The sequence below is a fragment of the Scyliorhinus canicula genome, chromosome 3, assembly GCF_902713615.1.
Source record: "Scyliorhinus canicula chromosome 3, sScyCan1.1, whole genome shotgun sequence".
NCBI classification, from domain to species: Eukaryota; Metazoa; Chordata; class Chondrichthyes; order Carcharhiniformes; family Scyliorhinidae; genus Scyliorhinus; species Scyliorhinus canicula.
Window position 1 is genome coordinate 169,614,107 of NC_052148.1, and position 27,686 is coordinate 169,641,792.

The 27,686-nt window shown below is 46.6% G+C and overlaps 1 protein-coding gene across 1 annotated transcript in view; it reads right to left on the minus strand.

Annotated features, from left to right (window-relative positions):
* sdad1 (SDA1 domain containing 1) overlaps positions 1 to 27,686 on the minus strand; it is a 105,921-nt gene that overhangs the window by 13,814 nt on the left and 64,421 nt on the right. The window contains exons 11-19 of the mRNA XM_038791718.1: positions 24,478 to 24,535; positions 24,336 to 24,394; positions 17,376 to 17,452; positions 15,103 to 15,200; positions 14,107 to 14,183; positions 9,106 to 9,220; positions 5,891 to 5,991; positions 4,659 to 4,846; positions 1,571 to 1,655 (exon numbers count right to left, since the gene is read on the minus strand). Of these exons, the coding sequence (XP_038647646.1) occupies positions 1,571 to 1,655; positions 4,659 to 4,846; positions 5,891 to 5,991; positions 9,106 to 9,220; positions 14,107 to 14,183; positions 15,103 to 15,200; positions 17,376 to 17,452; positions 24,336 to 24,394; positions 24,478 to 24,535 (858 nt within the window). The remainder of the gene's footprint in view (positions 1 to 1,570; positions 1,656 to 4,658; positions 4,847 to 5,890; positions 5,992 to 9,105; positions 9,221 to 14,106; positions 14,184 to 15,102; positions 15,201 to 17,375; positions 17,453 to 24,335; positions 24,395 to 24,477; positions 24,536 to 27,686) is intronic.

Sequence of the window (27,686 nt, forward strand, 5' to 3'; positions counted from 1 at the left end):
CCTACATGCCCAGTCAGCACAATGCATCCATTTCAACATGGACCAAGCCCACCAAGATGCCCGGACAGCGGGTTCCGCCGCCATCCTCGAGATGCCCCCGGTACAGGCCGTGATCGACGGAGTGCAGGCACCCTACAAGCACCTGCAGATGACAAATTGAAAGGGATTCCACTCAATGAACGTGCTGCTGGTGTGTGACCATCAGATGCGCAGCATGAACGTCTGCACCCGATACCTGGGCAGTGTGCATGACGCCTTCATCCTGGCACACTGGACAATTCCTGGCCTCTTCCTGGCTGGGGGGTTGGCTCCTGGGCAACAGGAGATATCCGCTGCAGTTGTGGCTGATGACGCCTATCCAGAGGCCACAGACCGACGCCAAGACCCGTTACAATGATGCCCAACCCGGGACCAGGGGCATGATCGACCTGTGCTTCAGCATCCTGAAGATGCGGTTCAGACGCCTGCACCGCTCTGGATGGGGCCCTCCAATATGGCGCTTGGAGGGTTGCCCGCATCGTGGTGGCCTGCTGTGTCCGCCACAACATTGCAAAGTAGAGGGGCAACGTGCTCGAGGAGGAGGATGAACGCCAGGCCTCGTCCGACGTGGAGGGCGAGGGGGAGGATGAGTTGGACATGGGGCCCGGCACAGGTGTTTAATGTGAAACATATCTACAGATTTGTGTCCTAGCACCTATCGCTAAACTGCCCTGCACCCGTGGTGTCTACTTTTCTGGCCTTATGGTCCCCAATGCTATGTACAGGTGGATCCCCAGGCGTTACATCAAGAGTGGAGGCGACCTGCTGTAATATATTACTTTGTAATATATGCAACATATTACTTTGGCAGCCGTCTTCTGGGGTGGGCAGTATAATATTCTGCCATCCATAATGATGGGGTGGGCAACAAATGTTGACCTTGCTAGTGAAGCCCACAAGAGATGAAAATGGCAAATTGACACAATTAGGGATGTGACAGAACAATCAAATGGAACCTTTAAAACAACTAGCTAAGGCACCTCAAAGAAGTGGTCAATTTAGCAGGGTGATCAGGTTGGTGGGAAAGAAAGGCTGATGATCAGTTTCAGCAGAGCTCCAACACAAATTCTGCCATTGAGGTTTATGGCTGAATAGTGTTCTTGATTTATTTATTTTATGTTAAGTTTCCACAACAACAGAAATGGGATATGATGATAGAACAGTTTTTCTCTAGTGCACACTAAGAATGGCTTCAATACACAAGGTTTGACCACAACATAAATTTTGGCATAAGGAAATTAAATCAATGCATGTTCTTCATGATCTTTATTGGCTAAAAAAAGGGACAGAAATGAGCTAATGTGGCTTCTTGTATATTTTAATGCCTGTTGGACACATCGGTCCTATGAAATAAGGCATTAACTAAAGTGCAAAACGCATGTAGATACATATATATATAACACTTTAAAAATCAGAGCTATCTCCAAGTGATGCATACCCCAGAGAGAAAATAAGAAAATACCATCAGAGGAGAAACACTTACAGGATACAGTGAAGCTATATTTCAGAGTATTCACCAACTATCTCTTACCATCGCTGTCGCTAGTCGAGTTTCTTTATCCGATTTAGGTTTTTTATGGAGTCGTTCTATAGTTCGCAGTGAAAGCTGCTCTTCTCTGAAAGTTTAAGAATTAATAATTAAATGTTGAAAACTGAAAAGTCAGATTAATTGGAAGAGGGAAAGCAGTGATCAATTCCAAGGCATTCAATATTTTCAGCAGCAGTCAAAAAGTAATCTATAATAATTGGCTTGAAGAACACGGATTTCACACTCAAGCAGATACCACCAATGCTTCACAGCATGTTACAAAAGATTCTCCGTGTTCCAGCATCATCCACGGACAAGTTGGATAAATGCTCTCCTTGGCACGTTTTAATGAAATGTTTGAACAACGAAATCAGGTATGTCATATAATACAAATTAAATACCATTGATCGCAGCCAATAAGTCAACCTGGCATATAATGTGACACTATTTTTCACCCCCCCAAAATTCATGTTTAGGCCTATACTTGGCAAAAAGTTGACCACTCCTCCCGCATCTTTTTGGCTAAGCAATGCTATACTGCATTATGAGTCAGCCTCAATTTTCTACCTTAGAAATGGGTCGTTTGTTCATCTTGTAAGCCAACACATGGGATCAAGCAAGCGACATCGGCCGCGTTGCCAAGATGAAGAGCGGGTGTTTAAGACACGGCCACACAGAGCAGACTGCATGTGGCAAATGGTGAATAGAAATGGATCATCCCGCAAGAGGAATTAAGTACAAAACTGGTTTCAAGCTAAAGGTTGTGACATTTGCTGACACGTCAGATAACTGTGTTGCAATGAGGGAATTCTGTGTTAGTGAAAAATTGGTGAGAACGGGCAGCACGGTGGCACAGTGGGTAGCACTGCAGCTTCACAGCGCCGAATCCCAGGTTCGATCCCGGCTCTGGGTCACTGTCCATGTGGAGTTTGCACATTCTCCCCGTGTTTGCGTGGGTTTCGCCCCCACAACCCAAAGATGTGCAGGGCAGGTGGATTGGCCACGCTAAATTGCCCCTTAATTGGAAAAATGAATTGGGTACTCTAAATAATTTTTTAAAAATTGGTGAGAGAATGGAAGGAGGAATCCACCCTGAAGGCCATGCCCAACACCAAATGCACCATGAAAACAAGAACCAGCCACTGGCCTGATCTGGAGAGGAATGTATCGGAATGGGTGCTCAAAAATCATCAAAATGGTTCAGTCATTACCAGAAATGCATTGGGTACATATGCCCTTATGTGGGCCAAATCTAACCCCGAGTCTAACAAAGATTTTAAAGCAACAACTCATTGGTGTAGCCATTTTAAGGAACAAAAATGTCTCGTGTTGCAGCCGAAGACCAAGGTTGCTCAGAGACTACTAAAAATATATGATGCCTCGTTGATTCTGAAACTAAAAGTACCAAATCTGATCCAGCATGGAATCCTTATGTTGATGCCATAGCTAAAATGACTCAATCAATTCAATGAATTCTGGGTGCTGAAGACAATGAATTTGATTGCTTTTGAAACGTTTTGATTGTGGTTATAGGTATTGTAAAATTAATTCATTCGATAAAACATGTTACACTGACTTAATTTAAGTTACCAGTGTTATTTATTTTTCATTTCAAAATGATCTACACCAACATTGGCGGTTCGCATCTTATACATGGCAAATAACTTGGAACATGGTTTTGGAAGGGATATTTGAGGCTTCAAAGATCGACTTATATGGTGATCTACAGTATCTTACACATTTCCTATGCTTACATGGAGGTCATGTTGTGCTATTTCTATCATATTGAAAGCACATTTTAAGCTCAGTCCTCAGAAAGCTTGGTAATATTATGTGCCACCTGTTTAATAAAGCTGGCCCAATCGCCTTGCACTTATTGATGCTATCCACTCACATTCTTGTCTGTTCATGCTAGGCCTCTGGGCCTAGGCACACGTCCTTGCCGATAACTTAATTTTCACTGCCAGTCAACTGTAATGGGGCTCAGCCACTGCTTGCAGCCCCATTGCTTCCCCTGTCCTTGGCAGTTTGCATTAGTGCTCATTACACTAATAATGAATGTGCCTGCTAATTGGAAATTAGTGAAGCAACAGGCTTGGGGATGGTGGTGGGGGCTGTATGAGGCGGGGTTAGCAGCAGCTCCTGCAACAATGCAGCACCCTCGACACTCAAAAGGTGCGGGGGGGGATTTTTAAAAACTGAGTGGCTTTATGACAATACGCGAACATATGACCAAACATTATGAAGTAACAGATTGTTGGGGATATTAAATTCTCACATGCAAGAAACTGGTTACATTGAACCCAGGAGAGTATCTAATGTAGGCCTGAGCTGTGAAACAATTATTTTACATTATGAAGAAAACTTTGAGATATTAAAGGGAGGGGTAGTTTAATCAGGCTTGCCAACACACAGCCCGCAGGCCACTACTCATCCATCAGGACTCTCTATCCAGTCTGCAGACCTATGTTCAAAATGTCAATAAGTGAATTTGAAGATTTTACAAAGAACTGCCTCTCCAATCACAGACCGATTTTCTCCCACATTTGCTGTGTGTTTGTGAGAGAGAATGTGTGTGAGCAAGACCATGTGTGTGTATGTGTGTGAGTTAGTGTGACCTCACTCCCCAGTCTCGAGGTTCACACTCACCCTCACCCCACATAGCAACACACACACCAACTCTCAATGGATGAGGGCGAGTGGCTAAGTACCCGGAGAGTGACCCAGAGAAACAGAATTTGACCCTCTCGCACTCGAACAAACATCTTTATTAATTACTCAATATTCTAAATGAATAATTTATTGCTTCGAAATTGCTTTGTTTTTGCTCAAAGTTGTTTTTTTTCTTCATACCTCAACAGTTTATTGAAATTCATGTTTAATGCTGCGCCAAACATTATCTTTTCAAAATTCGCTCATCGGTCCTTGGAGTGAGAAAATAATTGAAACGTGGCCCCTCGCAGAAAAAGGTTGGACAAACCTGGTTTAACTGCATCCAGTATTGCCTCACACTAACCGGAATTTCCTGGAGCTTGTGTGATTGCCTTAGAGAGATTTTTCACAGTGATTATGCAAAAGAAAATGTCCATACCTGCTTTCCTCATTGGTATCCTCAACAATTTTCCTCTTTTGACTTTTGCCAGGGGCAACATCAATTTCTTTCGCTATTTGAGCCAGACGGATTTTCTTGAAATCATCTTGCGTTAGGATTCTGCTCGCGCTGACAATTGCCGCTTTGGCTTTCCGTGCTTCTGGGAGCATATTACTCATCTTCTCCACCTTTTGAATTACAAACAAGAAACATTCCATTCAGCCCAGTTTTATTTCAAAATCTTGCACCTGTCAGTCAATGTGAAAATGATTCGATCTTAATGGACCGTGTTCGGACCAGATTCTCTATTGGAGATGTTAACCTATTTTTCAAATGCCGATACGCTGCCTGTATATCTCCATCATTTTTGTTTTGCTCCTCCTTTCACCTCTGAACTGACTGTGCTTTCAAGCCAGCATAAATATTGTTGGTCCACTTGTTCACTGGCTACATGAGCCACAACTCTGACACCACATATAACTCGATGAAACATCATGCCCATATTTAAATATTGGATAAACCATTTGTAAATAAGCATATGGATTTAGATTGACTTTTGACAAGTCTGCAGATTTTCTGCCTGTTTCTTTACACGTTATAATTCTCCAAGCTTCTTTCTAGACAGTCTTTTTCTGCTTTTGCATGTGAGAAAACTCTTTTCTTATTTCAGTAATAGCTTTTCCCATTTTATTTTGTCCACATCTGATAACTATTTACATACAAATTCACTGAGGCAGCTGGGATTGTCTTTTACCTCCTGATATGTTTGTTCAACAATTAAATACATTTAGGTTGCCACAAGCACACACCAAAATCAAATTGACTTGTAACTAACAGAAAATGCAAGAAACACAAAGGCAAATGAGCTAAATAGGACATGTGACTAACTTAAAGAAGCAGATACAAAGGGAAACATAAAAATCTGGCGAAGCAGAGCAGACTTGAGGAGCCAGGCAGAAGAAATAAAACAGGTCAAAACCAAGGGTGCAACCACCTTGCAGGTGCAAGGTTCCAATACAGAGTCCTCATCTCAAACACAAACTCAGCAGGAGAAAGGAGCAACAGTTTGGCATGGGACCACTCTCTTATAAGCACAATACCACTTCATTGAAAATTAATTATATCAGAAAGCATTTATAGCAAGTAAAATATGTATCCTGTACTACAACTTTAAGTTGAGTTGATTTAATATAAAATATCTGTTATGTTGATCAGGAATGTTTCCAGCTTACCACCTCTTTCTGCTGTTCTTCATCTGAAGAATGATGAACATCAATCCACCCTTCATCATCTTCATCATCCTCCTCTTCTGTACTTGCACTCTCCCACCCATCTGCAAGACCAAAACATTAGTGAAAAAGGAGAAAATAAAATACAAGACTAAATGATCAAAGAATATAAAAACAGAGTGCAAGAGCTTCTACAAATTTGTGGAATTGAGGATATCGTAGATTTGGGGATGTTATATATTGGGGGAGATAGTGGCATAGTGGTAATGTTACTGGACTAATAATCCAGGCGACTGATCTGGGGACATGGGTTCAAATCCCACTATGGTGGATTTAAACTCAATTAACTAAAATCTGGAATTGAAAGCTAGTCTCAGTAATGAAACTATCATCGATTGTTGTAAAAATCCTTCTGGTTGACCAATATCTTTTAGGGAAGGAAATCTGCCATCCTTACCTGGTCTGATCTACATGTGACTCCAGACTCACAGCAACGTGGCTGACTCTTAATTGCGAAATGGTCTCACAAGCTGGGCAGATCAAGGGCAATTTAGGATGGGCAAAAATGCTGGCCTTGCCAGTGACACTCACAACTCATGAAAGAATAAAGTCAGATAAATAAAAAGGAAGGAAGTGCGAGTTCCTTGCAAGCTGGATCAGCAGAAAGAAATTATAATGGATAATATGGAAATGTCAAAGATGCTAAACAGACATCAAAACACCAAACAAGAAGTGAGGAAATGTGAGGTTTAGTGTCATTTAAATGAGGTTGAGGAAGTAACTAAGGAAAATGCAGTGGAGAAATTAATGACAAAAAACAAAAATTCACCTGGACCTGATGGCCCACATTCTAGAGTTCTGTAATAGGTAACTGCAAAGATGCAAAAGTTGTGACCTCGCAAAATTCCTCAGATTACCACTATTCAAGAAAGGAGAAGGAACTTTTGGTCAGTTTGCTTGACGGAATCCATTATGCAAGATGTGGTAAAAGGGCATGAAAAAAATATGATTACTAAGAGTTAGCATGGTTTTATAAAAGGGAAGTAGCGCTTACCAAATCTATGAAGCATTTTTGAGGGTGTAGCAAGGTAGATAACGGGAACCAGATGAAGAATATCAGAATTTTCAAAAGGCTACCGATAAGGTGCCACACCAAGCGTTGTAGCACAGGATAAAGATTCATGGTGTTGAACCATAGAATTCACACTGCTACGATGCAGTAGCAATGTGTGGTTATTCACCACTACCAGCATGGTTATTCACCACACCACACCCCTTCCCAGCCTCCCCGAACAGGCGCCGGAATGTGGCGACTAGGGGCTTTCCACAGTAACTTTATTTGAAGCCTACTTGTGACAATAAGTGATTTTCATTTTATTTTTTCATTAACAGAATGCTGCTGTCAGCCCAAAAAGTTCGGCCTATCACACAAATGAGTAATGTAATATCTGATACGGAAATTGTAGATCCCAAAGATGGGTAGATTGTATCAAACAGCATGTCCCTTCCACTGTTTGCAATAGGCAAGTAACAGACCATAGCCAACTAGCAACAGTCATTACAATTCTCCCTCTCAGAGCAAATTTCACCCTATCCAAATATATGAACTCCATTAGATCCCCCAGCCGCGCAAAGGCACGGGGGGAGGTGAGGGGGGAGAGAGAAGCCGGCCTCCACTTCAACAAGGCAAAGTCTAAAATATCTGCCCCCGCACTCGTCTGCAACTCCAACAAGTCTAACAGCCCCAAAATAGCCCCCAGAGGACCCGATTCCAATTCCATGTGTAGACCCTCAGACATGGTGCTGAAAAATGACCCCCAAAATTTCTCCAATTTTGGGCAGGACCAGAACATGTGGACATAATTGGCTGGGCCCTTTCCACACCGTTTGCAGCTATCCTCCACCCCTTCAAACAGCTGGCTCATCCTCGCCTTTGATAAGTGCGCCAAGAACACCACTTTTAATTGAATCAACCACAGCCTCACGCACGAGGTCGAGGCATTAACCCTTTGCAGCATATTGCACCATAATTCTTCCCTACCGCAGATCGCTGAAACAACCCCACTCTCCAGCACTCCTCACCGACAGCACCTCCTCCAACGAGGAGGACGGTACCACCAGAAGTTTCGGGAAGACCTTTCTCGCAAAATCGAGCAGCTGCATATACCTGAAACTCTCCTCGTGCTCGAGCCCATACTTCCGCCCCAACTCCTCCAAGACTGCAAACCGTCCCTCCAAAAACAGAAATCCTTCATCTCTTTCAACCCTTTCTCCTCCCATACCGGAACCTCACATCCATCGTCCCTGGCTCAAATCCATGATTCCCTCTTATCGGCATCACTTGGAAGTTGACACTGCCATGTCCCCGACCACCCGGGGGCTACAATGGCCTCAGAGCTCCCTGGTGTGGTCATCACATTTGGTCGACGTTTATGGAGACCAGTAGTGATTCAAAAGGGGACCAGATGGTCCGGCACTCGTGAGGGTCTCCAAGGGGATCGGAGCACTGCTCCTTCTTCAGGTGAATTAGGAGTAGTGCTCCGAAAGCTAGTGTTTGAAACAAACTCGTTGGACTTTAACCTGGTGTTGGGAGACTTCTTACTGTGCTCACCCCAGTCCAACGCCGGCATCTCCACATCATGGCACCCCGAATTAGTTAGAGATAGTGGAAAGAAGCATGACTTGTGACAATAGGAAGACTTTATGAATATTGGATTCTAAGTATTGGGCAATTTAAGGGTTAAAAGCCTGGGGGTATATTGGGTTTAAAATATGATTTTGTTTTGCTTCTATGAAAGAGAAGGTAAAATGTTTTTTTTTAACAGGGCAATTTAGCATGGCCAATCCACCTACCCTGCACATCTTTGAGTTGTGGGGACGAAACCCACACAAACACGGGGAGAATGTGCAAATTCCACACAGACAGTGACCCAGACCCGCGATCGAACCTGGGACCTCGGTGTCGTGAGGGAGTAGTGCTAGCCGCTGTGCCACCGTGCTGCCCTGTTTAATATTGTATTTATAATAAAGTTTTGTTTTAGAATTATCAAAGCCCTATTTTTTTCATGCAATCACTCCCAGACTGAATCATTCTTTCCGCACAGCCTTAAAATAAATTAAAATATTGGAGTTTTGGTCCAGTAACCTAGCCGCTGTTGGGGTCTGGACTGGGATCATAATAGACCAGATAAATGTAGGGTGAGGCAGCAGAAACTTACCATCATTCTTTTCACCCTCCTCTTCCAGCACTTCCGCTCCTGGGATATAGTCTTTGGAATCCAGCTCACCATATTCATGACACTTGACTTCCTTTGAGGCTTCTGTAGGTTTACCCTATCACAAATGTGCATTTGTGTTTGATAACAATTTCAAGCAAATTTTCCTTATGCCATAGTACTATTTAATAAACGCCAACATTTAGTCTTTGCAAACTGGTTCCTTAGTCTCTTTCCTTTTTCCTACACCCCAGCTTTCTTGTCCAGAACAGCTGGCACTCTGCCCCACAGTTTTCATCCTCCACGAAGCCAGATACATGGAGCAGTCAGGGTTTATTTTAAATAAAGGACACATCTAGCAAGTGCTCAAAGAACCTTAAGTCATGATCCCGGGTGCCCTGTTATATTGCCAGAAGTTGATTTAATTGCCTGAGAGGGAAAGTGCCTCACTGGATCACCTCAATTACAGCATGTTTTCACTTTGGAGCTCACTTGTCGAAATGGAGCAAAAGCCTGCTCCAGAACACTGGCCCTTGGATTGGCCAGAAAGCTAACACTGATTACCTGTCTGAGAACTGAAGAAAATGGCGATATAAGTTGTGTGGACCTTGAAGTCAGCCTGCAGTAAAACGTGAAGTTCACAACTAGAATGTCATTTCTGACTCAGTCGGAGAGAACCTCTCCACACATTACAATCACTTCAATAACTGTTCAGCACAGGAGGAAGCTATTTGGCCCATCGGGTCTGTGCCAACTCTTTCGACGAACAATCTAGTTAGTTCCACTCTATACCACTGCCGCTCTTGACCCCTTCAATGTCTGCAAATTGTCAGATATCCACTACTGGACTAGAAATTTCCTCCAATTGAATATCGGCACGACTGAGGCCATTGTCTTCAGTCTCTACAACAAACTTTGATCCTGCATCACCAACTCCATCCCTCTCCCTATTGTCACAATGACACAACATGTTTATGTGTGATATGAATCTTTAATTACCATGGCTAGACATTCTTTAAAGCTACTTTTTAAGAAGCAGGCCAAGACACTTACTTATGCTGCCTTACGTCACCTGATGTTGGTACTATAAACTGGTCAGTTTCTGGGAGATTACAATGACGACATGCTAAGACAACCTTCTATGGAATCTCACATCTGATGTCGTCAATAACTACTTCAAAAGGTGAACTGAAGCCATTCGCAGTTCTATACAGCTACTTTTTCAGGCAGAGACAGAAAGTCTACTGGGACAATGACCATAGGTGTTCTTGCTAGCTCATCAAGGGAACAATGGTTCTGTGATAAAGAAACTAATCATCTAGGCCAGAAAACAATAGCCATGGTATGTCCAGGCAAGAGCTAATCAATTACCTTCTGAAATCATTATGAGAGGGGTCATGAGACCTGAATTACCATTTAAAAATGTATTTTAGTACAATCCACAAGTTCTTAAAAAACAGTCTGGAAGAAATCTGTCAATGGAGCAATAACACTATCCCTCTCCCTTCTCTCCCAAGTTCAAGACCCTAATATAAAGGAAGGAAGGCAGAGATTTTTTCAACATATAAAAGTTAAGTGAGAGGCAAAAATTGACATTGGACCACTGTAAAATGTGGCTGGAGAAGTAATAATAGGAAGCAAAGAAATGGCAGAGGAACTGAATAGTTACTTTGCATCAGTCTTCATGGTGGAAGACACCAGTGGGATGCCAGAGCTCCAGGGGGCAGAGGTGAGTGCAGTGACCATCACTATGGATAAGGTTCTGGGGAAACTGAAAGGTCTGAAGGTGGATAAATCACCTGGACCGGATGGACTACACCCCAGGGTTCTAAAAGAGATAGCTGAGGAAATTGTGGAGACATTGGTGATGATCTTTCAGGAATCACTGCAGACAGGAAGGGTCCCAGAGGACTGGAAAGTAGCTAATGCAGCACCCCTGTTTAAGAAGGGAGGGAGGCAGGAGATGGGAAATTATAGGCCGGTTAGCCTGATTTTGGTCATTGGTAAGATTTTAGAAATGAAAAAATGAAAATCGCTTATTGTCACAAGTAGGCTTCAATGAAATTACTGTGAAAAGCCCCTAGTCGCCACATTCCGGCGCCTGTTCGGGGAGGCTGTTACGGGAATTGAATTGTGCTGCTGGCCTGCCTTGGTCTGCTTTCAAAGCCAGCGATTTAGCCCAGTGTGCTAAACAGCCCCTTATTAAAGCCCCTTACTAAACAGCCCATTATAAAGATGAAATCGCATGATAAAATGAAGTGCATGATAAAATAGGACTGAGTCAAGGGGAGGTCATGTCTGATAAATCTGTTAGTGTTCTTTGAGGAAGTAACAAGGAAGTTAGACAAAGGAGAACCAGTGGACGTGATTTATTTAGATTTCCAGAAGGCCTTTGACAAGGTGCCACATAGGAGGCTGTTAAGGAAGCAGACGGGCTGCAAAAGGACTTGAACCGGTTAGGAGAGTGGGCAAAGAAGTTGCAGATGGAATACAATGTGGAAAAGTGTGAGGTTATGCACTTTGGAAAGAGAAATGAAGGCATAGACTATTTTCTAAATGGGGAACTGCTTAGGAAATCAGAAGCACAAAAGGACTTGGGAGTCCTTGTTCACGATTCTCTTAAGGTTAGAAAGGCAATGCAATGTTAGCATTCATGTTGAGAGGGCTGGAATACAAGATCAGGGATGTACTTCTGAGGCCGTGTAAGGCTCTGGTCAGACCCCATTTGGAGTATTGTGAGCAGTTTTGGGCCCCATATCTAAGGAAGGATGTGCTGGCCTTAGAAAGAATCCAGAGGAGGTTCACAAGAATGATCCCTGGAATAAAGAGCTTGTCATATGAGGGACGGTTGAGGACTCTGGGTCTGTACTGGGTCTATACGAGGCCTGTATAGAGTGGACATGGAGAGGATGTTTCCACTTGCAGGAAACACTAGAAGCAGAGGACACAATCTCAGACTAAAGCGACGATCCTTTAAAACTGAGATGAGAAGGAATTTTGTCAGCCAGAGGGTGGTGAATCTGTGGAACTCTTTGCCGCAGAAGGCTGTTTGAGGCCAAATCACTGAGTGTCTTTAAGACAGATCGGTTCTTGATTAATAATGTGATCAGGGGTTATGGGGAGAAGGCAGGAGAATGGGGATGAGAAAAATATCAAACATTATTAAATGGCGGAGCAGACTCGATGGGCCGAGTGGCCTAATTCTGCTCCTATGTCTTATGGTCTATCTCTATAAAATTAGGAAGCCACCACAGCAACAGAGAATTTCAATCAAAAAGAATCTCAAATACAATCACGTGGACTTTTGGGGGGGGGGGGGAATCGACCAAAAAGTAGCCTCCATGCGTGCGTGTGTGATTGCAAAGCTCAAGATCTGGGTTTACCTTTTAAAATATTTTTACATCTTTCTCATGGGTGGGTTATTTGCTCAATAAAAACCCAATCCTCTAAGATGTGTTTAAATTCAATATAGACTGATTTCTTTACAATCAGCATGTGAATTAATACCTATATATTACAAAAAAAAACCTGCCATGATCAATTGAAGATCATGGGGAAAAACAGCAAGTCCTACATAGAACAGTACAGCACAGAACAGGCCCTTCGGCCCTCAATGTTGTGCCGAGCAATGATCACCCTACTCAAACCCACGTATCCACCCTATACCCATAACCCAACAACCCTCCCTTAACCTTACTTTTTAGGACACTACGGGCAATTTAGCATGGCCAATCCACCTAACCCGCACATCTTTGGACTGTGGGAGGAAACCGGAGCACCCGGAGGAAACCCACGCACACACGGGGAGGACGTGCAGACTCCACACAGACAGTGACCCAGCCGGGAATCGAACCTGGGACCCTGGAGCTGTGAAGCATTTATGCTAACCACCATGCTACCATGCTGCCCCAAGTTCTATTACCTATTACCCATGCTCACTGACCTGTACCGGCTCCTCATTAAACAATGCCATGTTTTCAAATCCCTCCATGGTCTGGCCCCTCCTTAACTCTATAAATTTTCTCCAGCCCCTCCCATCCTCTAAGATATCAGCAGTTCTCTGATTCCGGCCTCTTAAGCATCACCAATTGTAATCACTTCACCACTGGCAACTATATCTTCAGCAGCCTTGGACCGTGCTCTGGAATTCCCTTCCTAAAACTCCCCACTTCATTTTCCTCCTTAAAACATTTAAAACCTTCCTCTTTGACCAAGTTTTTGACCATTTCCTAATGTGGCTTTGTGTCTCATTTTGTTTTTAACGCCCGTGAAACAACTTGGGGCATTTATTACATTAAAGGTAGGGCAGTACGGTAGCATTGTGGATAGCACAATTGCTTCACAACTCCAGGGTCCCAGGTTCGATTCCCGGCTTGGCTCACTGTCCGTGCGGAGTCTGCACATCCTCCCCGTGTGTGCGTGGGTTTCCTCCGGGTTTTCCGGTTTCCTCCCACAGTCCAAAGATGTGCAGGTTAGGTGGATTGGCCATGATAAATTGCCCTTAGTGTCCAAAATTGCCCTTAGTGTTGGGTGGGGGTACTGGGTTATGGGGATGGGGTGGAGGTGTTGACCTTGGGTAGGGTGCTCTTTCCAAGAGCCGGTGCAGACTCGATAGGCCGAGTGGCCTCCTTCTGCACTGTAAATTCTATGATAATCTATGATATAAATAGAAGTTGTTGCTGTCATTCCTGCAAATTTTTTTTGCTCCTTCAAGTATTTCTCAAATTCATTTTGGAAAGCTATTATTGAATCTGGCAGTACTTTTTGCTTCAATCTGTGTCCTTTTTTATTTTAACCCTGCAGCTACTGGAAACAGTTTATTTTTACACTCAAAGCCTTCACGATTTTAAACACCTCTCTTAAATCTCCTTTTGGTCTTATCTGTTCGAGAAATTCTGTTTCTCCAATCTATCCAGCCAGTAGCAATCGCCCATTCCTGGAACAATTCCAATAAATCTTTTCCACACTCTCCAAAGTCTTCATGTCTGTTATAAAAATTCTTACCCTGTCTTTCTTGTGCAATATCTGAGGGTTCATTGTTCTAAACAGCTGAATCAAGGCTCTGGCAGACATCATGACATCTAGGGAAAAGAAAATAACGTGAGAATGCATGACCTCAGAATATGTACAGTCGAATGTGCAGTCTACTCGATTATGGATCTGACAACATTCCCTTAATCGCCTCAGCAAATTTTCATACGTTTCGTTAAAGTAACCAAGCAAAATTTCATTAAGTTACAGCAACAACAAAAAAATGCCTTTTTATAAATAAGTATTTTATATACAGATACTTTAATCCAGATTCAATCAGAAATTCTCCCTAGCCCCCCCTTTCTGGAATGTGGGCACCTTGGCACTGCCAAGCCAAAAGGGACACTCCAGGGTGCCAGTGCAAGGATGCCTGGGTGCCAGGGTGGCACTGCCGCAGGTTTCATAGATTATCATAGAATGTACAGTGCAGAAGGAGGCCATTCGGCCCAACGAGTCTGCACCGGCTCCTGGAAAGAGCACCCCACCCAAGGCCAACACCTCCACACTATCCCCATAACCCAGTAACCCAAACCAACACTAAGGGAAATTTTGGACACTAAGGGCAATTTATCATGGCCAATCCACCTAACCTGCACATGTTTGGACTGTGGGAGGAAACCGGAGCACCCGGAGGAAACCCACGCACACACGGGGAGGACGTGCAGACTCCACACAGTCAGTGACCCAAGCTGGGAATCGAACCTGGGACCCTGGAGCTGTGAAGCAATTGTCCCTTCTAGGATATAGAATTCACATTTTCTGCAAAATCCCTCACTAAATGTTTCTGTGCTCAGCTCAATTAGAATCGGAGATTTGAACAGATCACGAAACATATTTTCTTCAATAAATACACATTCAAAGAGAGAAATACTGCACAATAAAGAGACTCACATTGGTGGCTACTGTTACTGATAGTGGCAATACCGTTGTAAAGTAATCATTTTTAAATGAAATGTTTAAATCACTCACTTTTGTCTTTGTGTGTCTTGTAATGAGCAAGATCCTGGAGCAGATCTTCTGTGATGGCAAGGGGACATCGCACACTTATTTCTTTGATAGTATTAATCCTGTTTGTTAAAAGATTTATTTTAAGATGTTAGTCCATTAATCTGTAGGTTTTCAAACTAGGTACCCTGGAGCATAGTGGGGCTGCAAAGTCATCGGGCCCAATTCTCTTGCCGCGGTGCGCTCAAGTGAGAGCACAACGTGGCCAGAGAATCCTGGGAGAGGCCTCCAGCGGACCACCCAAGAGGCTCCGCGCGTGTGGGATTCACCGAAGATCCGCGAGACATCGGAGTCAGAACTCCGCCCCAAATGGGCGTGACCAAACGGCGCTCCTGGAAGTAGGTCATAAACCTACATTCCAGGTCCTCACAAACGTGGACAAGGTGGAACAGCACCTGGGGAGGGTCCTCCCTGGCCCTCCACCTGGAACGTGGGCACCTTGGCACTGCCCAACTGGCACTTCCAAGATGCCCAGATAACACTGGAGTACTGCTGAGTGCCCGGGTGGCAGTGCAAGGGTTCCAGAGTGTCAAGGGCCAAGGGCAAGGGGGGCATGCCCATGAAAGGAGGGCGGAGGCAGGGTATGAAGGATGGGGGAGTCCAGGGCATGTAAGTAGGAGTCTTTGGGAGGTTGGCGGGGTGATGAGCGGGGATCCTAGAAAGGATAGGGTTCTGTAAGAGGGCTTGGGGGGCCTGAAGGGGGACCCACATAGCGGGGTGTATCCATCTGGGGGGTATGGAAAAGTGTCTATGTGTGTGGTGGGTGACATTGCCCATGGGTGGGGGGATGTGGGTGACCCACAAGCTCACTTACAGAGTGGGGCACCCTTTGAAAATAGCGGCCCGATCTCGGAGTTCAGTTCTCCAGTGCTAAACAAATTCTAGTGTGGGCTAAACCGGTGAGAAACTCCCCAGGGCCCAGAAAAGTGACCATGTGTCATATAATGGCGGTGGGGAACTCACCGCAGAGCCAGCGGGAAGCTCCCTGAAAAGCCCGCCACAAATTACCTTAGAAGTCTTATTGGAGAATCACGCCCATCATCGGCAGGATTCTCCGATCCTGGGGCTAAGTGCTGACGCCATCGTAAACGCCAGAGCGTTTTACGATGGCGTCATCTGGCCCCTAGGATCAGCGATCCTGCACCGCACAGGGGGCCAGCACGGCATTGGAGCCCCTCACGCAGCTTTAGCTGCCGATACGGGTGCCAGCACGGCCGGCGTTGAGTTCGCGCATGCGCGTGGGTTGCCTTCACTGCACCGGCCCCGGGCAACATGGCGGAGCCCTCTAGGGGCCCGGCGTGGAGGAACATAGGCCCCCCCGGGATAAGCCCACCCGCCGATCAATAGGCCCAGATCACGGGCCAGGCCACCGTGGAGGCCCCCCCGGAATCGGACCCCTCCTCCCCAGGACGGCCCCTGCAGCATGAATGCCAAGGTCCTGCTGGGTAGGAGCACACGTGCATGGTCCCCGGAGAATCGCCGGGGGCCGCATTGAACGGCCCCCGACCAGTGGCGCACCGACCGCGCACTCGCCATTGGAGCCAATTCTCCGCTCAGTGGAGAGGCGTCGCGTGATTCTCGCCCCCCCCACCTCCCCCGCAATTCTCCGATCCGGCATGGGGTCGGAGAATCCCGCCCATGCTCTTTGGTCAATCTTGAGGATTCGGAATGTTTCCGTATTTACTGACTTAGTCACCCATAATTTCTGCTGTTGTACACTAATATGGGGCGGGATTCTCCGACTCCCACTCACCTTACGCCGGCCGGCGAAGTCCTTTCGGCCCCGGCTGGCGTGGCGCCAAAGGCCGTTCACGCCAGCCGGCAGAGTGGGGGGGGGGGGGGGGGGGGGGGGGAGGAGTGATCTCGCAGGGCGGAGGAGGAAAGGAATGCATCTTTCAGAGAGGCCGGCCCGCCGATCGGTGGGCACCGATCGCGGGCCAGACCACTTTTGAGCGCCCCCCCCCACCCCACACAGGCTGCCCCGCAGCGTTGCCACGCTGTTCACGCTGGCAGCGACCAGGTGTGGTCGGCGCAGGCGTGAACACGTCGTATTGGGCAGGCCGCTCGGCCCATCCGGGCCGGAGAATGAAACGGCAAGTGGCGATTCTCCAAGCGGCCAGACGTAAATCTGGGGGGGGGGGGGGGGAATTGCACCCATGGGGTTCATTGTGTTAAATGCACATATATATATATATCTCTAAAGAAAGAACTAACAAATTAATGTTTGTTATACATACCCGACTGTCATGGCTTCACCAGAATTTCGGTCTGTGACAAAGTTGTTTGCTATAGTCATCACCATTGTTTGGATAATCTAGGAAACAACATAAAACATTAATAATAGCATTTTTAATTATAGTAAGGATCACAATATTTGTCGATTTGGTAACATACATACTTAAGCAAGAGGAATATGCATGCTTCAATAATGAGGGACATTGTCAAGATTAAAATTAATTCTCATGGAACTTCAGGTTGCGGCTATGCCTAGGTAGGTCGCACGGTCGGCGATAACGGACTTTTAGGCCCTTTTAAAGAGCTCCAGCGGTACTTTGACGACGATTCAAGGTGTGGGAAGTCCACTGGAGGGGACCAGGGGTGGGGCGGACAAAAAAGCGGCTTTGGAGAAGAAAGGAGAACGGGCGCGAAAAATCAAGATGACGGAGATCAGGTAGCGTGGGCCCAGTGGTCACGGGAGCAGCAGGAGTTTTTAAGAACCTGCTTTGCGGATTTAAAGGTGGAGATGCTGGCCCCTATGAAGGCGTTGATTGAAAGGCTGGTGGAGACACAGAAGGTGCAGGGGGCGGCGATCAAGGAGGTGCAGCAGAAGGCCTCTGATAATGAGGACAAGATCCTGGGTCTAGCGGTTAGAGTGGAGGCGCTGCACAAAAAATGGCAGGAGAAGCTGGGGGACATGGACAATAGGTCAAGGAGGCAGAACCTGCGGATTCTGGGTCTCCCTAAAGGCGTTGGATGCTGGGGCGTATGTGACCACGATGCTGGGCACGCTAATGAACGCGGGGGCCTTCCCGCGCCCCCTGGAGCTGGATGGGGCGCACAGAGTCCTGGCAAGGAGGCCGAGGACGAATGAGCCGCCGAGAGCTATGGTGGTAAGGTTCCAATGCTTCACCGACAAGGAGTGTGTCCTGCGATGGGCGAAGGAGTGGAGCAGCAGGTGGGAGAACACCAAGATCCGTATTTATCAGGACTGGAGTGCAGAGCTGGCCAAGAAGCGTGCAGGATTCAACTGGGCTAAGGCGATCCTCCACGGAAAGGGGGTGAAGTTCGGACTGTTACAACCGGCAAGGCTGTGGGTTACATATCAAGACCGGCACCACTATTTCGACACGCCGGACGAGGTGTGGACTTTCATTAACAATGAGAAGCTGGACTCGAGTTAATGGACTGCAGTATTTTATCTCGGTTGCTGGAGGCAGGGGGGCGATGTTATGTTGGGGTTTTCCCCGTGTTTTCTTGCGTTTTTGTGGCCCCCTTTGCCCTAGGCCCTCTAGGCTCTGGGTGAGGTTGCAGTTGGGAAGAGCTGCGTCACAGGAGGTGGGGTCGGCCCAGATAGGGAGTGCAATTTCCCCGCAAAATGGTCAGGGTGGATCCTCAAGCTGGGGGTTTGAGTGTACGACACTTTGCTTTGTTTTTCTCTCTCTGTTCACACGGGGTGCGGGGGGGGGGGCTCTCTCGACCCCACTTAGGTGGGGGTTGGAGACTTGTAAGGGGAACCCACAGGGGGATTGGAGGTGGAGGCGGGAGCGGCCAGGGTCAGCATGAGTCAGCTGACTTACGGGAGGGCAATGGGGGAGGGGGGGGGGGGGGGGGGAGTGGGATTAAGTGGATGCTTGTTTGGGGGAGGGGGGTTAAGGGGAAGGGCTGGGATGCTGCTGTGCTGACTGAGAGGGAACTGATGTTAAAGGCGAGAGTCGGGGCAGGGGGCCTCCGCCTGGGGGGGCTGGAAGGTGCGGGCATGTGGCTGGCCTAAAAGAGGAGATAGCTAGTCGGCCGGGGGGGGGGGGGGGGGGGGGGAGGTAGCCCGCCGACCAGGCTGAGAGGCCTGAATGGGCCGGTCAAAAGGGCCCGTGTGTTCTCTCACTTAAAGGGGCTAAAGGCAGACGTAGCCATGCTACAAGAAACACACCCGAAGATTGCGGATCAAACCAGGCTGAGGAAAGGATGGGTGGGGCAGGTTTTCCACTCGGGGCTGGATGCGAAGAACAGGGGGGTCGCAATTTTAGTGAGCAAGCGGGTGGCATTTGAGGGGGCGAGTATTGTGGCGGGTAAAGGGGGTCGATATGTTATGGTGAGTGGCAGGTTGCAGGGGGTCCGGGTGGTGCTAGTGAATGTGTATGCTCTGAACTGGGATGAAGCAGGGTTCATGAAGCGGATGTTGAGTAGGATTCCAGATCTGGAGTCATGTAGTTTGGTAATGAGGGGGGGGGGGGGGGGGGGGGGGGGAGAGAGAGAGAGAGAGAGAGAGAGAGAGAGAGAGAGAGAGAGAGAGAGAGAGAGACTCGACTTTAATTTGGTCCTGGTCCCGGCGCTGGATCGGTCTAAGTCGAGATCGGGTAAGAGACCGGCAGCGGCCAAGTCCTGAGGGGGGTTCATGGACCAGATGGGGGAGTGGATCCGTGGAGATTTGCCAGGCCAAGGGCGAAGGAGTTTTCCTTCTTCTTCCACGTGCACAAGACGTACTCACGGATTGATTATTTCGTGGTAAGTAGGGCGCTAATTCCACTGGAGGGGGTGGGGTATTCGGCCATTGCCATCTCGGACCATGCCCCGCACTGGGTGGAGTTGGGGCTGAGAGAGGCCAACGCCCTCCGTGGAGAATGGACGTGGGGCTACTGGTGGACGAGGAGGTCTGTGGGCGGGTCCGGAGGTGTATCCAAAGCTATGTGGAGACCAATGATAATGGGGAAGTTCCGGTGAGTGTGGTCTGGGAGGCGCTGAAGGCAGTTGTCAGAGGGGAGCTAATCTCGGTCAGGGCCCACAGAGAGAAGAGGGATAGCATGGAGAGGAAGAGATTGGTGGGGGAGATACTCAGGGTGGGCAGGAGGTATGCGGAGTCCCCCGAGGAGGGGTTGCTGAATGAGCGCCGGAGCCTGCAGGCGGAGTTTGACTTGCTTACCACGGGGAAGGCTGAGGCTCAGTTGAGGACGGTATAGAGAGCAGTGTACGAGTATGGGGAGAAGGCAAGTAGGATGCTGGCGCATCAGCTGCGAAAGAGAGAGGCGGCCAAGGAGATTGGGGGAATTAGAGACGGGGGGGGGTAACACGGTGCTGAGCTCGGCAAGGATTAACGAGGTCTTCAAGGACTTTTATCGCAAACTGTACGAGTCAGAGCCCCCAGAGGAGGAGGAGGGGGGGGAATGAGGCAGTTCCTGGACCAACTTAGGTTTCCACAGGTGGAGGAAGGACTTGTAGGGGGATTGGGGGCCCCGATTGAGATGGAGGAACTGGTTAAGGGGCTAGAGGGCATGCAGGCGGGCAAGGCCCCGGGTCCGGATGGGTATCCCATAGAGTTTTATAGGAAATTCTCGGAGCCGCTGTTGTTGAGGACTTTCAATGAGGCTAAGGAAAAGGGAACCCTTCCCCCGACGATGTCACAGGCTCTGATCTCGCTTATCCTCAAGCGAGAGAAAGACCCGCTGCAAAGTGGCTCCTATAGGCCGATTTCGCTCCTTAATGTGGATGCAAAGCTGTTGGCCAAGATTTCGCCACTAGGATTGAAGACTGTGTCCTGGGAGGGATCAATGAGGATCAGACAGGGTTTGTGAAGGGCAGGCAGTTGAATACGAATGTGTGGAGGCTCCTGAATGTGATCATGATGCCCTCAGAAGGGGGGTTGCAGAAGTGGTAGCGGCACTGATCACGGAGAAAGCCTTCGATCGGGTGGAGTGGGAGTACCTGTGGGAAGTGTTTAGGCAGATTTGGGTTTGGAGAGGAATTTATAGAATGGGTCAAATTGTTGTATCGGGCCTCGGTAGCGAGTGTGTCGACGAACCGGCTGCAGTCGGGGTACTTCAGACTACATCGAGGGACGAGGCAGGGGTGCCCCCTGTCCCCCCTGCTGTTTGCCCTGGCAATTGAGCCACTGGCCATGGCGTTGAGGGAGGGGGCTGGTTCGGGGGGGGGGGGGGGGGGGGGGGGGGGCGCATCGTGTTTCACTGTATGTGGATGACCTGCTCCTGTATATTGCGGATCCGGTGGAGGGGCTGGGGGAGGTCATGCAGACTCTTAGGGATCTTGGAGACTTTTTGGGTATAAGCTGAATGTTGAAAAAAGCGAGCTCTTTGTAATACAGGTGAGGGGCCAGGAAAAGAGACTGGAAGGGTTACCGCTTAAGATGGTGGAGAGGAGCTTTCGCTACTTGGCATTCAGGTGGCTAAGAGCTGGGGTGCCCTGCACAAGCTCAATTTAGCGCGGCTGGTGGATCAGATGGAGGAGGACTTTAAGAAGTGGGACATGCTACCGCTTTCCCTGGCGGGCAGGCTGCAGTCCGTAAAGATGACGGTCCTCCCCAGGTTCATGTTTGTCTTCCAGTGCCTTCCCATCCTCATCCCCAAGTCATTTTTCAAGCGGGTAAATAGGATTATTTGTGTGGGGAAATAAGACCCCGCGTGTTACGAGACTGTACTTGGAGCGCAGTCGGGGGGGTGAGGTGGGTTGGCGCTGCCGAACTTTTGCAGCTATTACTGGGCAGCGAATATATCCATGATTCGGAAATGGGTAGTGGAGGCAGAGGGGCGGCTTGGAAGCAGTTGGAAGTGGTGTCTTGTTAAGATACTAGCTTGGGAACACTAATAATGGCACCGTTGCCGCTTAAGCCGACGTGGTATACGAGCCCGGTGGTGGCGGCGACATTGAGGATCTGGGGGCAGTGGAGACGGCACAGGGGAGAGGTAGGGTCTTCAGTCTGGGCCCCGATATGGAAAAATCACAGGTTAGTTCCGGTTTAGAATAGACGGGGGGTTCCTCAGTTGGCACAGGGCGGGTATCAGAAGGATGGGGGACTTATTCATTGATGGGACATTTGCTAGTCTGAGGGCGCAGGAGGGGAAATTTGGGCTATCCCCAGGGAACACCTTTAGGTACATGCAGGTTCGGGCGTTCGTGAAAAAGCAGATGGAGGAATTCCCGCTGCTGCCTGTCCGGAGGACACAGGACAGGGTGGTCTTGGGCGTGTGGGGATTTCTCAAGTTAGAGAGGATAAAGTTTGCCTTGCGAGGGTCCTTGCAGGGGTTCTCCAGGCAGTGGCAACCATTCCTTGACTTTCTCACGGAACATTAGGTGGAGGTCAGCAGCAGCAGCATTCCGGATGGGGGGGGGGGGGGGGGGGGGGCTTGGGCGGTGGATGGATTTCATTTATAAAGGGCAAAGGCCCCCACCGTATTTTGTTAAATGGTTAAACTGTTAAATGGTTAAGTTGTTTTCTGTTTTAACTTTATGTTTTCTTTTTGTTGTTTTTCTTTTTGTACTGGCTTGTAAAAATTATTGTAAATTTTGAATAAAAATAAATTTAAAAAAAAATTAATTCTCATTCAGGAAAGTATGGGTTATGAAGGGACAGCCAGCACAGATTTGCTAAAAGGCAAATCATGTCTGCCTGAACTGTTTGACTACTTTGATGAAGCACCAGAGGGCTGATAGTGCAGAATATAGTGCATATGGACTTTCTAATGACAATTGATGAAGCATCACTTAAGATTTATCAGAAAATTAGAAGGACATGATATTAAAGAGATGGTAACTTGGGTACCCAATTGACTACGGATTAGTGGGCAGTGAGTAGTCATGAATGGATGCTTTTCTGACAGAAGAGAAGTATGCATAAGGCCCCTCAGGGTCTGGGGTTAGGGCCACAATTTTTCTTGTCTATATATAAAGGACCTAGACTTCCATTTAGGGAGTACATTTTCAAATCTTGTGATGAAAACAAACTTGACAATGTAGTAAACAGTGAACAGGGAGGGAGCAGACTTTAGGGGGACATATGTGAAGGACAGATATATGGCAGATTCAATTTAATGCCGATTATAAATTTGAAATTATGCACTTTGGAGGAATCAACGTTTAATCTAAATGGTACTATTTTGAAGGAAGTGCAAGAGCAAGTTGATAAGGCAGTTAAAGAAAGTGTGTGGGATATTTGGCTTTGAAAACGGGCACCGGATACAAAAACAAGGAAGTCTTGCTAAACCTTTAAAATAACTTGTCGACCTTAGCTGGGGAATAGTGTACAATTCTGGGCACCACTGTTTCGGAAGGATGTCAAGGCCGTAAAGGTGGTAGCGAGAAGGTTTACCAGGGTCATACTAAGGGTGAGGGTCTTCAGTTATCTGGAGAGATTAGAGAAGCTGGGATCATCCTCCGCAGAGCAGAACAAATTAAAGGGAGACCCAACAGGGGTATTCAAAATTATGAGGAGTTTTGATAGAGCAAGGAAAGAGAATAAATGTTTTCTCTGGCAAGTGAGTTGGTAACCAGAGGCTTTAGACATTTAAAAAATTGACAGAACAGCGGGGAAATGAAGAAAATTTGAAATGCCTGGGTGCAGACAGCGCCATGGGCTGCTAAGTATGCGGTGTTCACCACTGATACATCATTGAAGACCTTTGTGTAGTCTGTGTACCTAATGTGCACTCTTCAACCGCTGTGCATACTCGGAGTAGTACAGATGACCTGGCTGAGAGAGTACACCACTAATGTCTGGAGACATACCAGCAGATGTCTGTCGATATACTAGCATACCAGATGACCACCATCCAGTTTGGCTGGGTAACTGAAATTTCCATTACACAATTGGATAGAACTGGTACTTTTAATCTTTCAGCATGGCCTCAGTATTTCCAAATTGTCAATAGAATATCGTCCAGCAGCAGGCATCAACTTTAAGCTGCTAAATAACTGGAGCAGTGACAGCATAAATTAGATTACAACTCGACATCTATTACATACTCAAGAGTATTCACTATCTGAGATGGCCTGTGTGCAGTTAAGGAAAGCTTTAAAGCTCTGTGGCAATAAAACCCATGGGTAGGCACAAACATTTGTAGATAAAAGATAGCACCACAATAGTTACAAACATTTAAATGTAAAGATTTTAGATTGTGAGGTAAAAAATGAACAAAGCAGAAAACACTTTCTACAATTCGGAATAGGTAACATTTTAGATATTTAATCAATACCTCTGGTGGAACCAGCTGATGAGTAGCCTGTGCCGCATACAGAAGAATCCTGGTCACGTCTAAAAAGGGGATTATAGAAAGATCACATGTAAATACATTAAATGGCATTGTTACAAATAAATAATACTGGAGTTAGTCTCACCTCTCTGATGTGGCTGAAGGAAACGTTGTGCGAATGGGTAGAAGTTAAACAGGAATAACTGGGAGGAAAAATGAGAAACAAGTGAAACAACAGTGCACAAGGCCGTTCTTTCCTGATGCGCAGGAAAGGAAAGCATTAACAAAAAATAATCTTGTCTATAAATGTCACCAGTCCATGAATACAAACGTTCTAGGAAAAGGCAATTCCTTTACCATCTGGTCTCTAAATTATAAAAATTACAATACAACACAAGATTATAAATCTGTACAACACAGCGAGCATTCAATTATTCTTTGAGAAATAACTACTCAAGCCTCACTTTGTTATCAACAGGATGCTTTCCTGGTGTTTTATCAAGTTCAAAAACAGAGATAAACAAAGAATTTGGAAAAGTATTACAGGTAGAGTGTCTCAAAACTGGAAAGCTTAGGATGAGCCCCACGGGGAGATCGATAATGGTTTTCCCGTGGGCCTGGTGGGGGTTATGACAATATCTTTGACCACCAATAATGCAAAATACATTTAAAGTCACATATGAAACCAAAATGTTACTTAGGTGCGATGATGGGCATAATAGCACCATGTATTGCACCATGAGGTTTGATGTAAAATCACTTCCACGGGCTGAATTCTCCGTTTAGGAGACTAAGTCCCCACGCCGGTGTGAAAAGATGGTCTTTTACGGCAGGAAAACTGGTGTAAAACGGCCACCGTTTCACTGTTTTGCTGGGGGCTAGCAGGGAGGCAGCATAGAGCTTGCAGCTCTAGCTGCCAAGATATGGCCCTCAGCACTTCCGGTTCCAAGGCCGCGCATGCGCATGGTGGTCTGCAGTGGCGGAGAATTAAAAAAACGGCACCACTCCCAATTTTGACTCCAAAACGGATTCTCCGCCCCATCGCCAAACACGATTTCGGATTGAGGGAGTGGAGAATCCAGATCCATATGTTAAAAAGGCTGCTTTGATAATTACTGCACCTCTTTTTAAAAAGAAACTGCTACATAATGTTGCATAACTTAAAATACTCTTATTACTTTCTGTGGGAAGCAAATATGAATAGGTTTATAAGATGCAAATTGGATTGGATTGGATTGGATTTGTTTATTGTCACGTGTACCGAGGTACAGTGAAAAGTATTTTTCTGCAAGCAGCTCAACAGATCATTCAGTACATGGGAAGAAAAGGGAATTGAACAGAATTCAAGAAAATACATGAGAATACATAATAGGGCCACACAAGATATACAATGTAACTACATAAGCATTGGCATCGGATGAAGCAGACAGGGTGTAATGTTAATGAGGACAGTCCATAAAAGGGTCATTTAGGAGTCTGGTGACAGTGGGGAAGAAGCTGTTTTTGAGTCTGTTCGTCCGTGTTCTCAGATAGCCTAAGTTAAATCTTTTTTATGCCTCACAGTTTCTACGCATTCAAAGGGAGACCACACTAACGATCTCCAAATTAAGTATTTTAATATGCATTTATCACACATGACCTTAGAACATCCCAAATTGCTTCAAATATACTGAAATGCAATTACTATTGTAATGTAGTAAGTATAAATGTGGATGAACGATATATTTGTGTATACTTCAGTTATTGAATAAAAGTTGGAGTACTCTCCTTTTTCGAGTGTGTCGTGTATCTCTTTCTGTATAAGTGGGTTACTACACTAGTTTATGGAAATACTAGGTTAGAGTGCAAAGCAAAATTAGATGAATTAAAATCGGACATCAGGGCAAGAGATTAATTTTGGATTGCTCAAGCAGTGTGCTGAATGGCTTCCTTCAGTATTGGAAGCTTCTGTGGTTCTACATCTAAACTGGGGTAAAATGCAAACTTTACCAGTAAAACTCATAGAATGCTTAATAAAGGTTGAAATTAATAACCTTATATTCCTAAATAAATAATATTCTTCAGCAGATGTTCTTTTTTAAAAATAAATTTAGTGTACCCAATAATTTTTCCAATTAAGGGGCAATTTAGCATGGCCAATCCACCTAGCTGGCACGTTTTTGGGTTATGGGGGTGAAACCCACGCAAACACGGGGAGAATGTGCAAACTCCACACGGACAGTGACCCAGAGCCGGGATCGAACCTGGGACCTCAGCGCCGTGAGGCCGCAGCGCTAACCCACTGCGCCACCGTGCTGCCCTTCAGCAGATGTTCTTGAGACAGATAGAACTTTTCTTTTGCGGTTTCAAAGATGACTGGGATGTATGCATTTGCAAATGGAAGGCTTTTCATTTAACAAAATTTTGCACTAAGTTTCTTGAATTTTTTATTACTAAATTTTGAACCAGTGATCCTTATGCCCAGTTTGAAGCTCTAACCCATTCAAATGCTTTTAAATCTGTGTTCTGAATGTCTTGTTGGGACTTCCGGTGGCGGCCATGCAGTGAATGGTCGCAAACCGGGCAACTCCGGCTCAAAGGCATGGATTTGAGCTCGTTTTACCCAAAAACGGGAGAATTTTGACAGGAAAGTGTAATTGAAATTGTGGAGGAGATAGTCCCCCCTGGGAGTGGCATATATGCTGGTTATCAGACCTGCAGAAGAAGGTTAAACACTTGACCTGTGGCGCAGCAACAATTGGAAAGATGGAAGAGTGGGAAGGGTCGTCGCATGTTGGAAAACCCCAGATGGAGCAGCTGATGGTGATTGTCAAAGAGGAGTTTCGCAAACAAAGAAAAAGGATGCAGGAAGACCGATCAAAGGCCATCGAAAAGTGGTTGCACCGCGGAAAGGGTCGATGGAGAGAGTCGAAAAGTGCTTGGAGGCACAGGGGTCGCAGATCCGAGAGATGGAGAGGGTGATGTCTGACCACAGAGATCGGGTGGTGGCATTGGAGGCGGAGGTGGGGCTCCTGGGGGACCTTTGCAAGTTGTTAAGAACAAAGGTAGAGGAGCAGATCTAGAAGGCAAAACCTGCGTATCGTCGGCCTGCTTGAAGGTGAGGAAGGCACGAGTGCTAGGAGATATGTCTCAAGGATGCTGGCGGGGCTGGTGGCGGAGGGGATGCTGGACAAGGGACCAGAGGTGGATCGAGTGCCCAGGTCTCTAAGGCAGAAGACAAGAGCAGGGAAGCTGCCGTGGGCGGTGATTGTGAAGCTCCACAAGTTTGTGAAGAAGAAAAAGTTCCTGCAGTGGGCCAGGGAGAACCGGGACTTTGAATGGGAAAGAAGCATGGTCCAAATATACCATGCTATT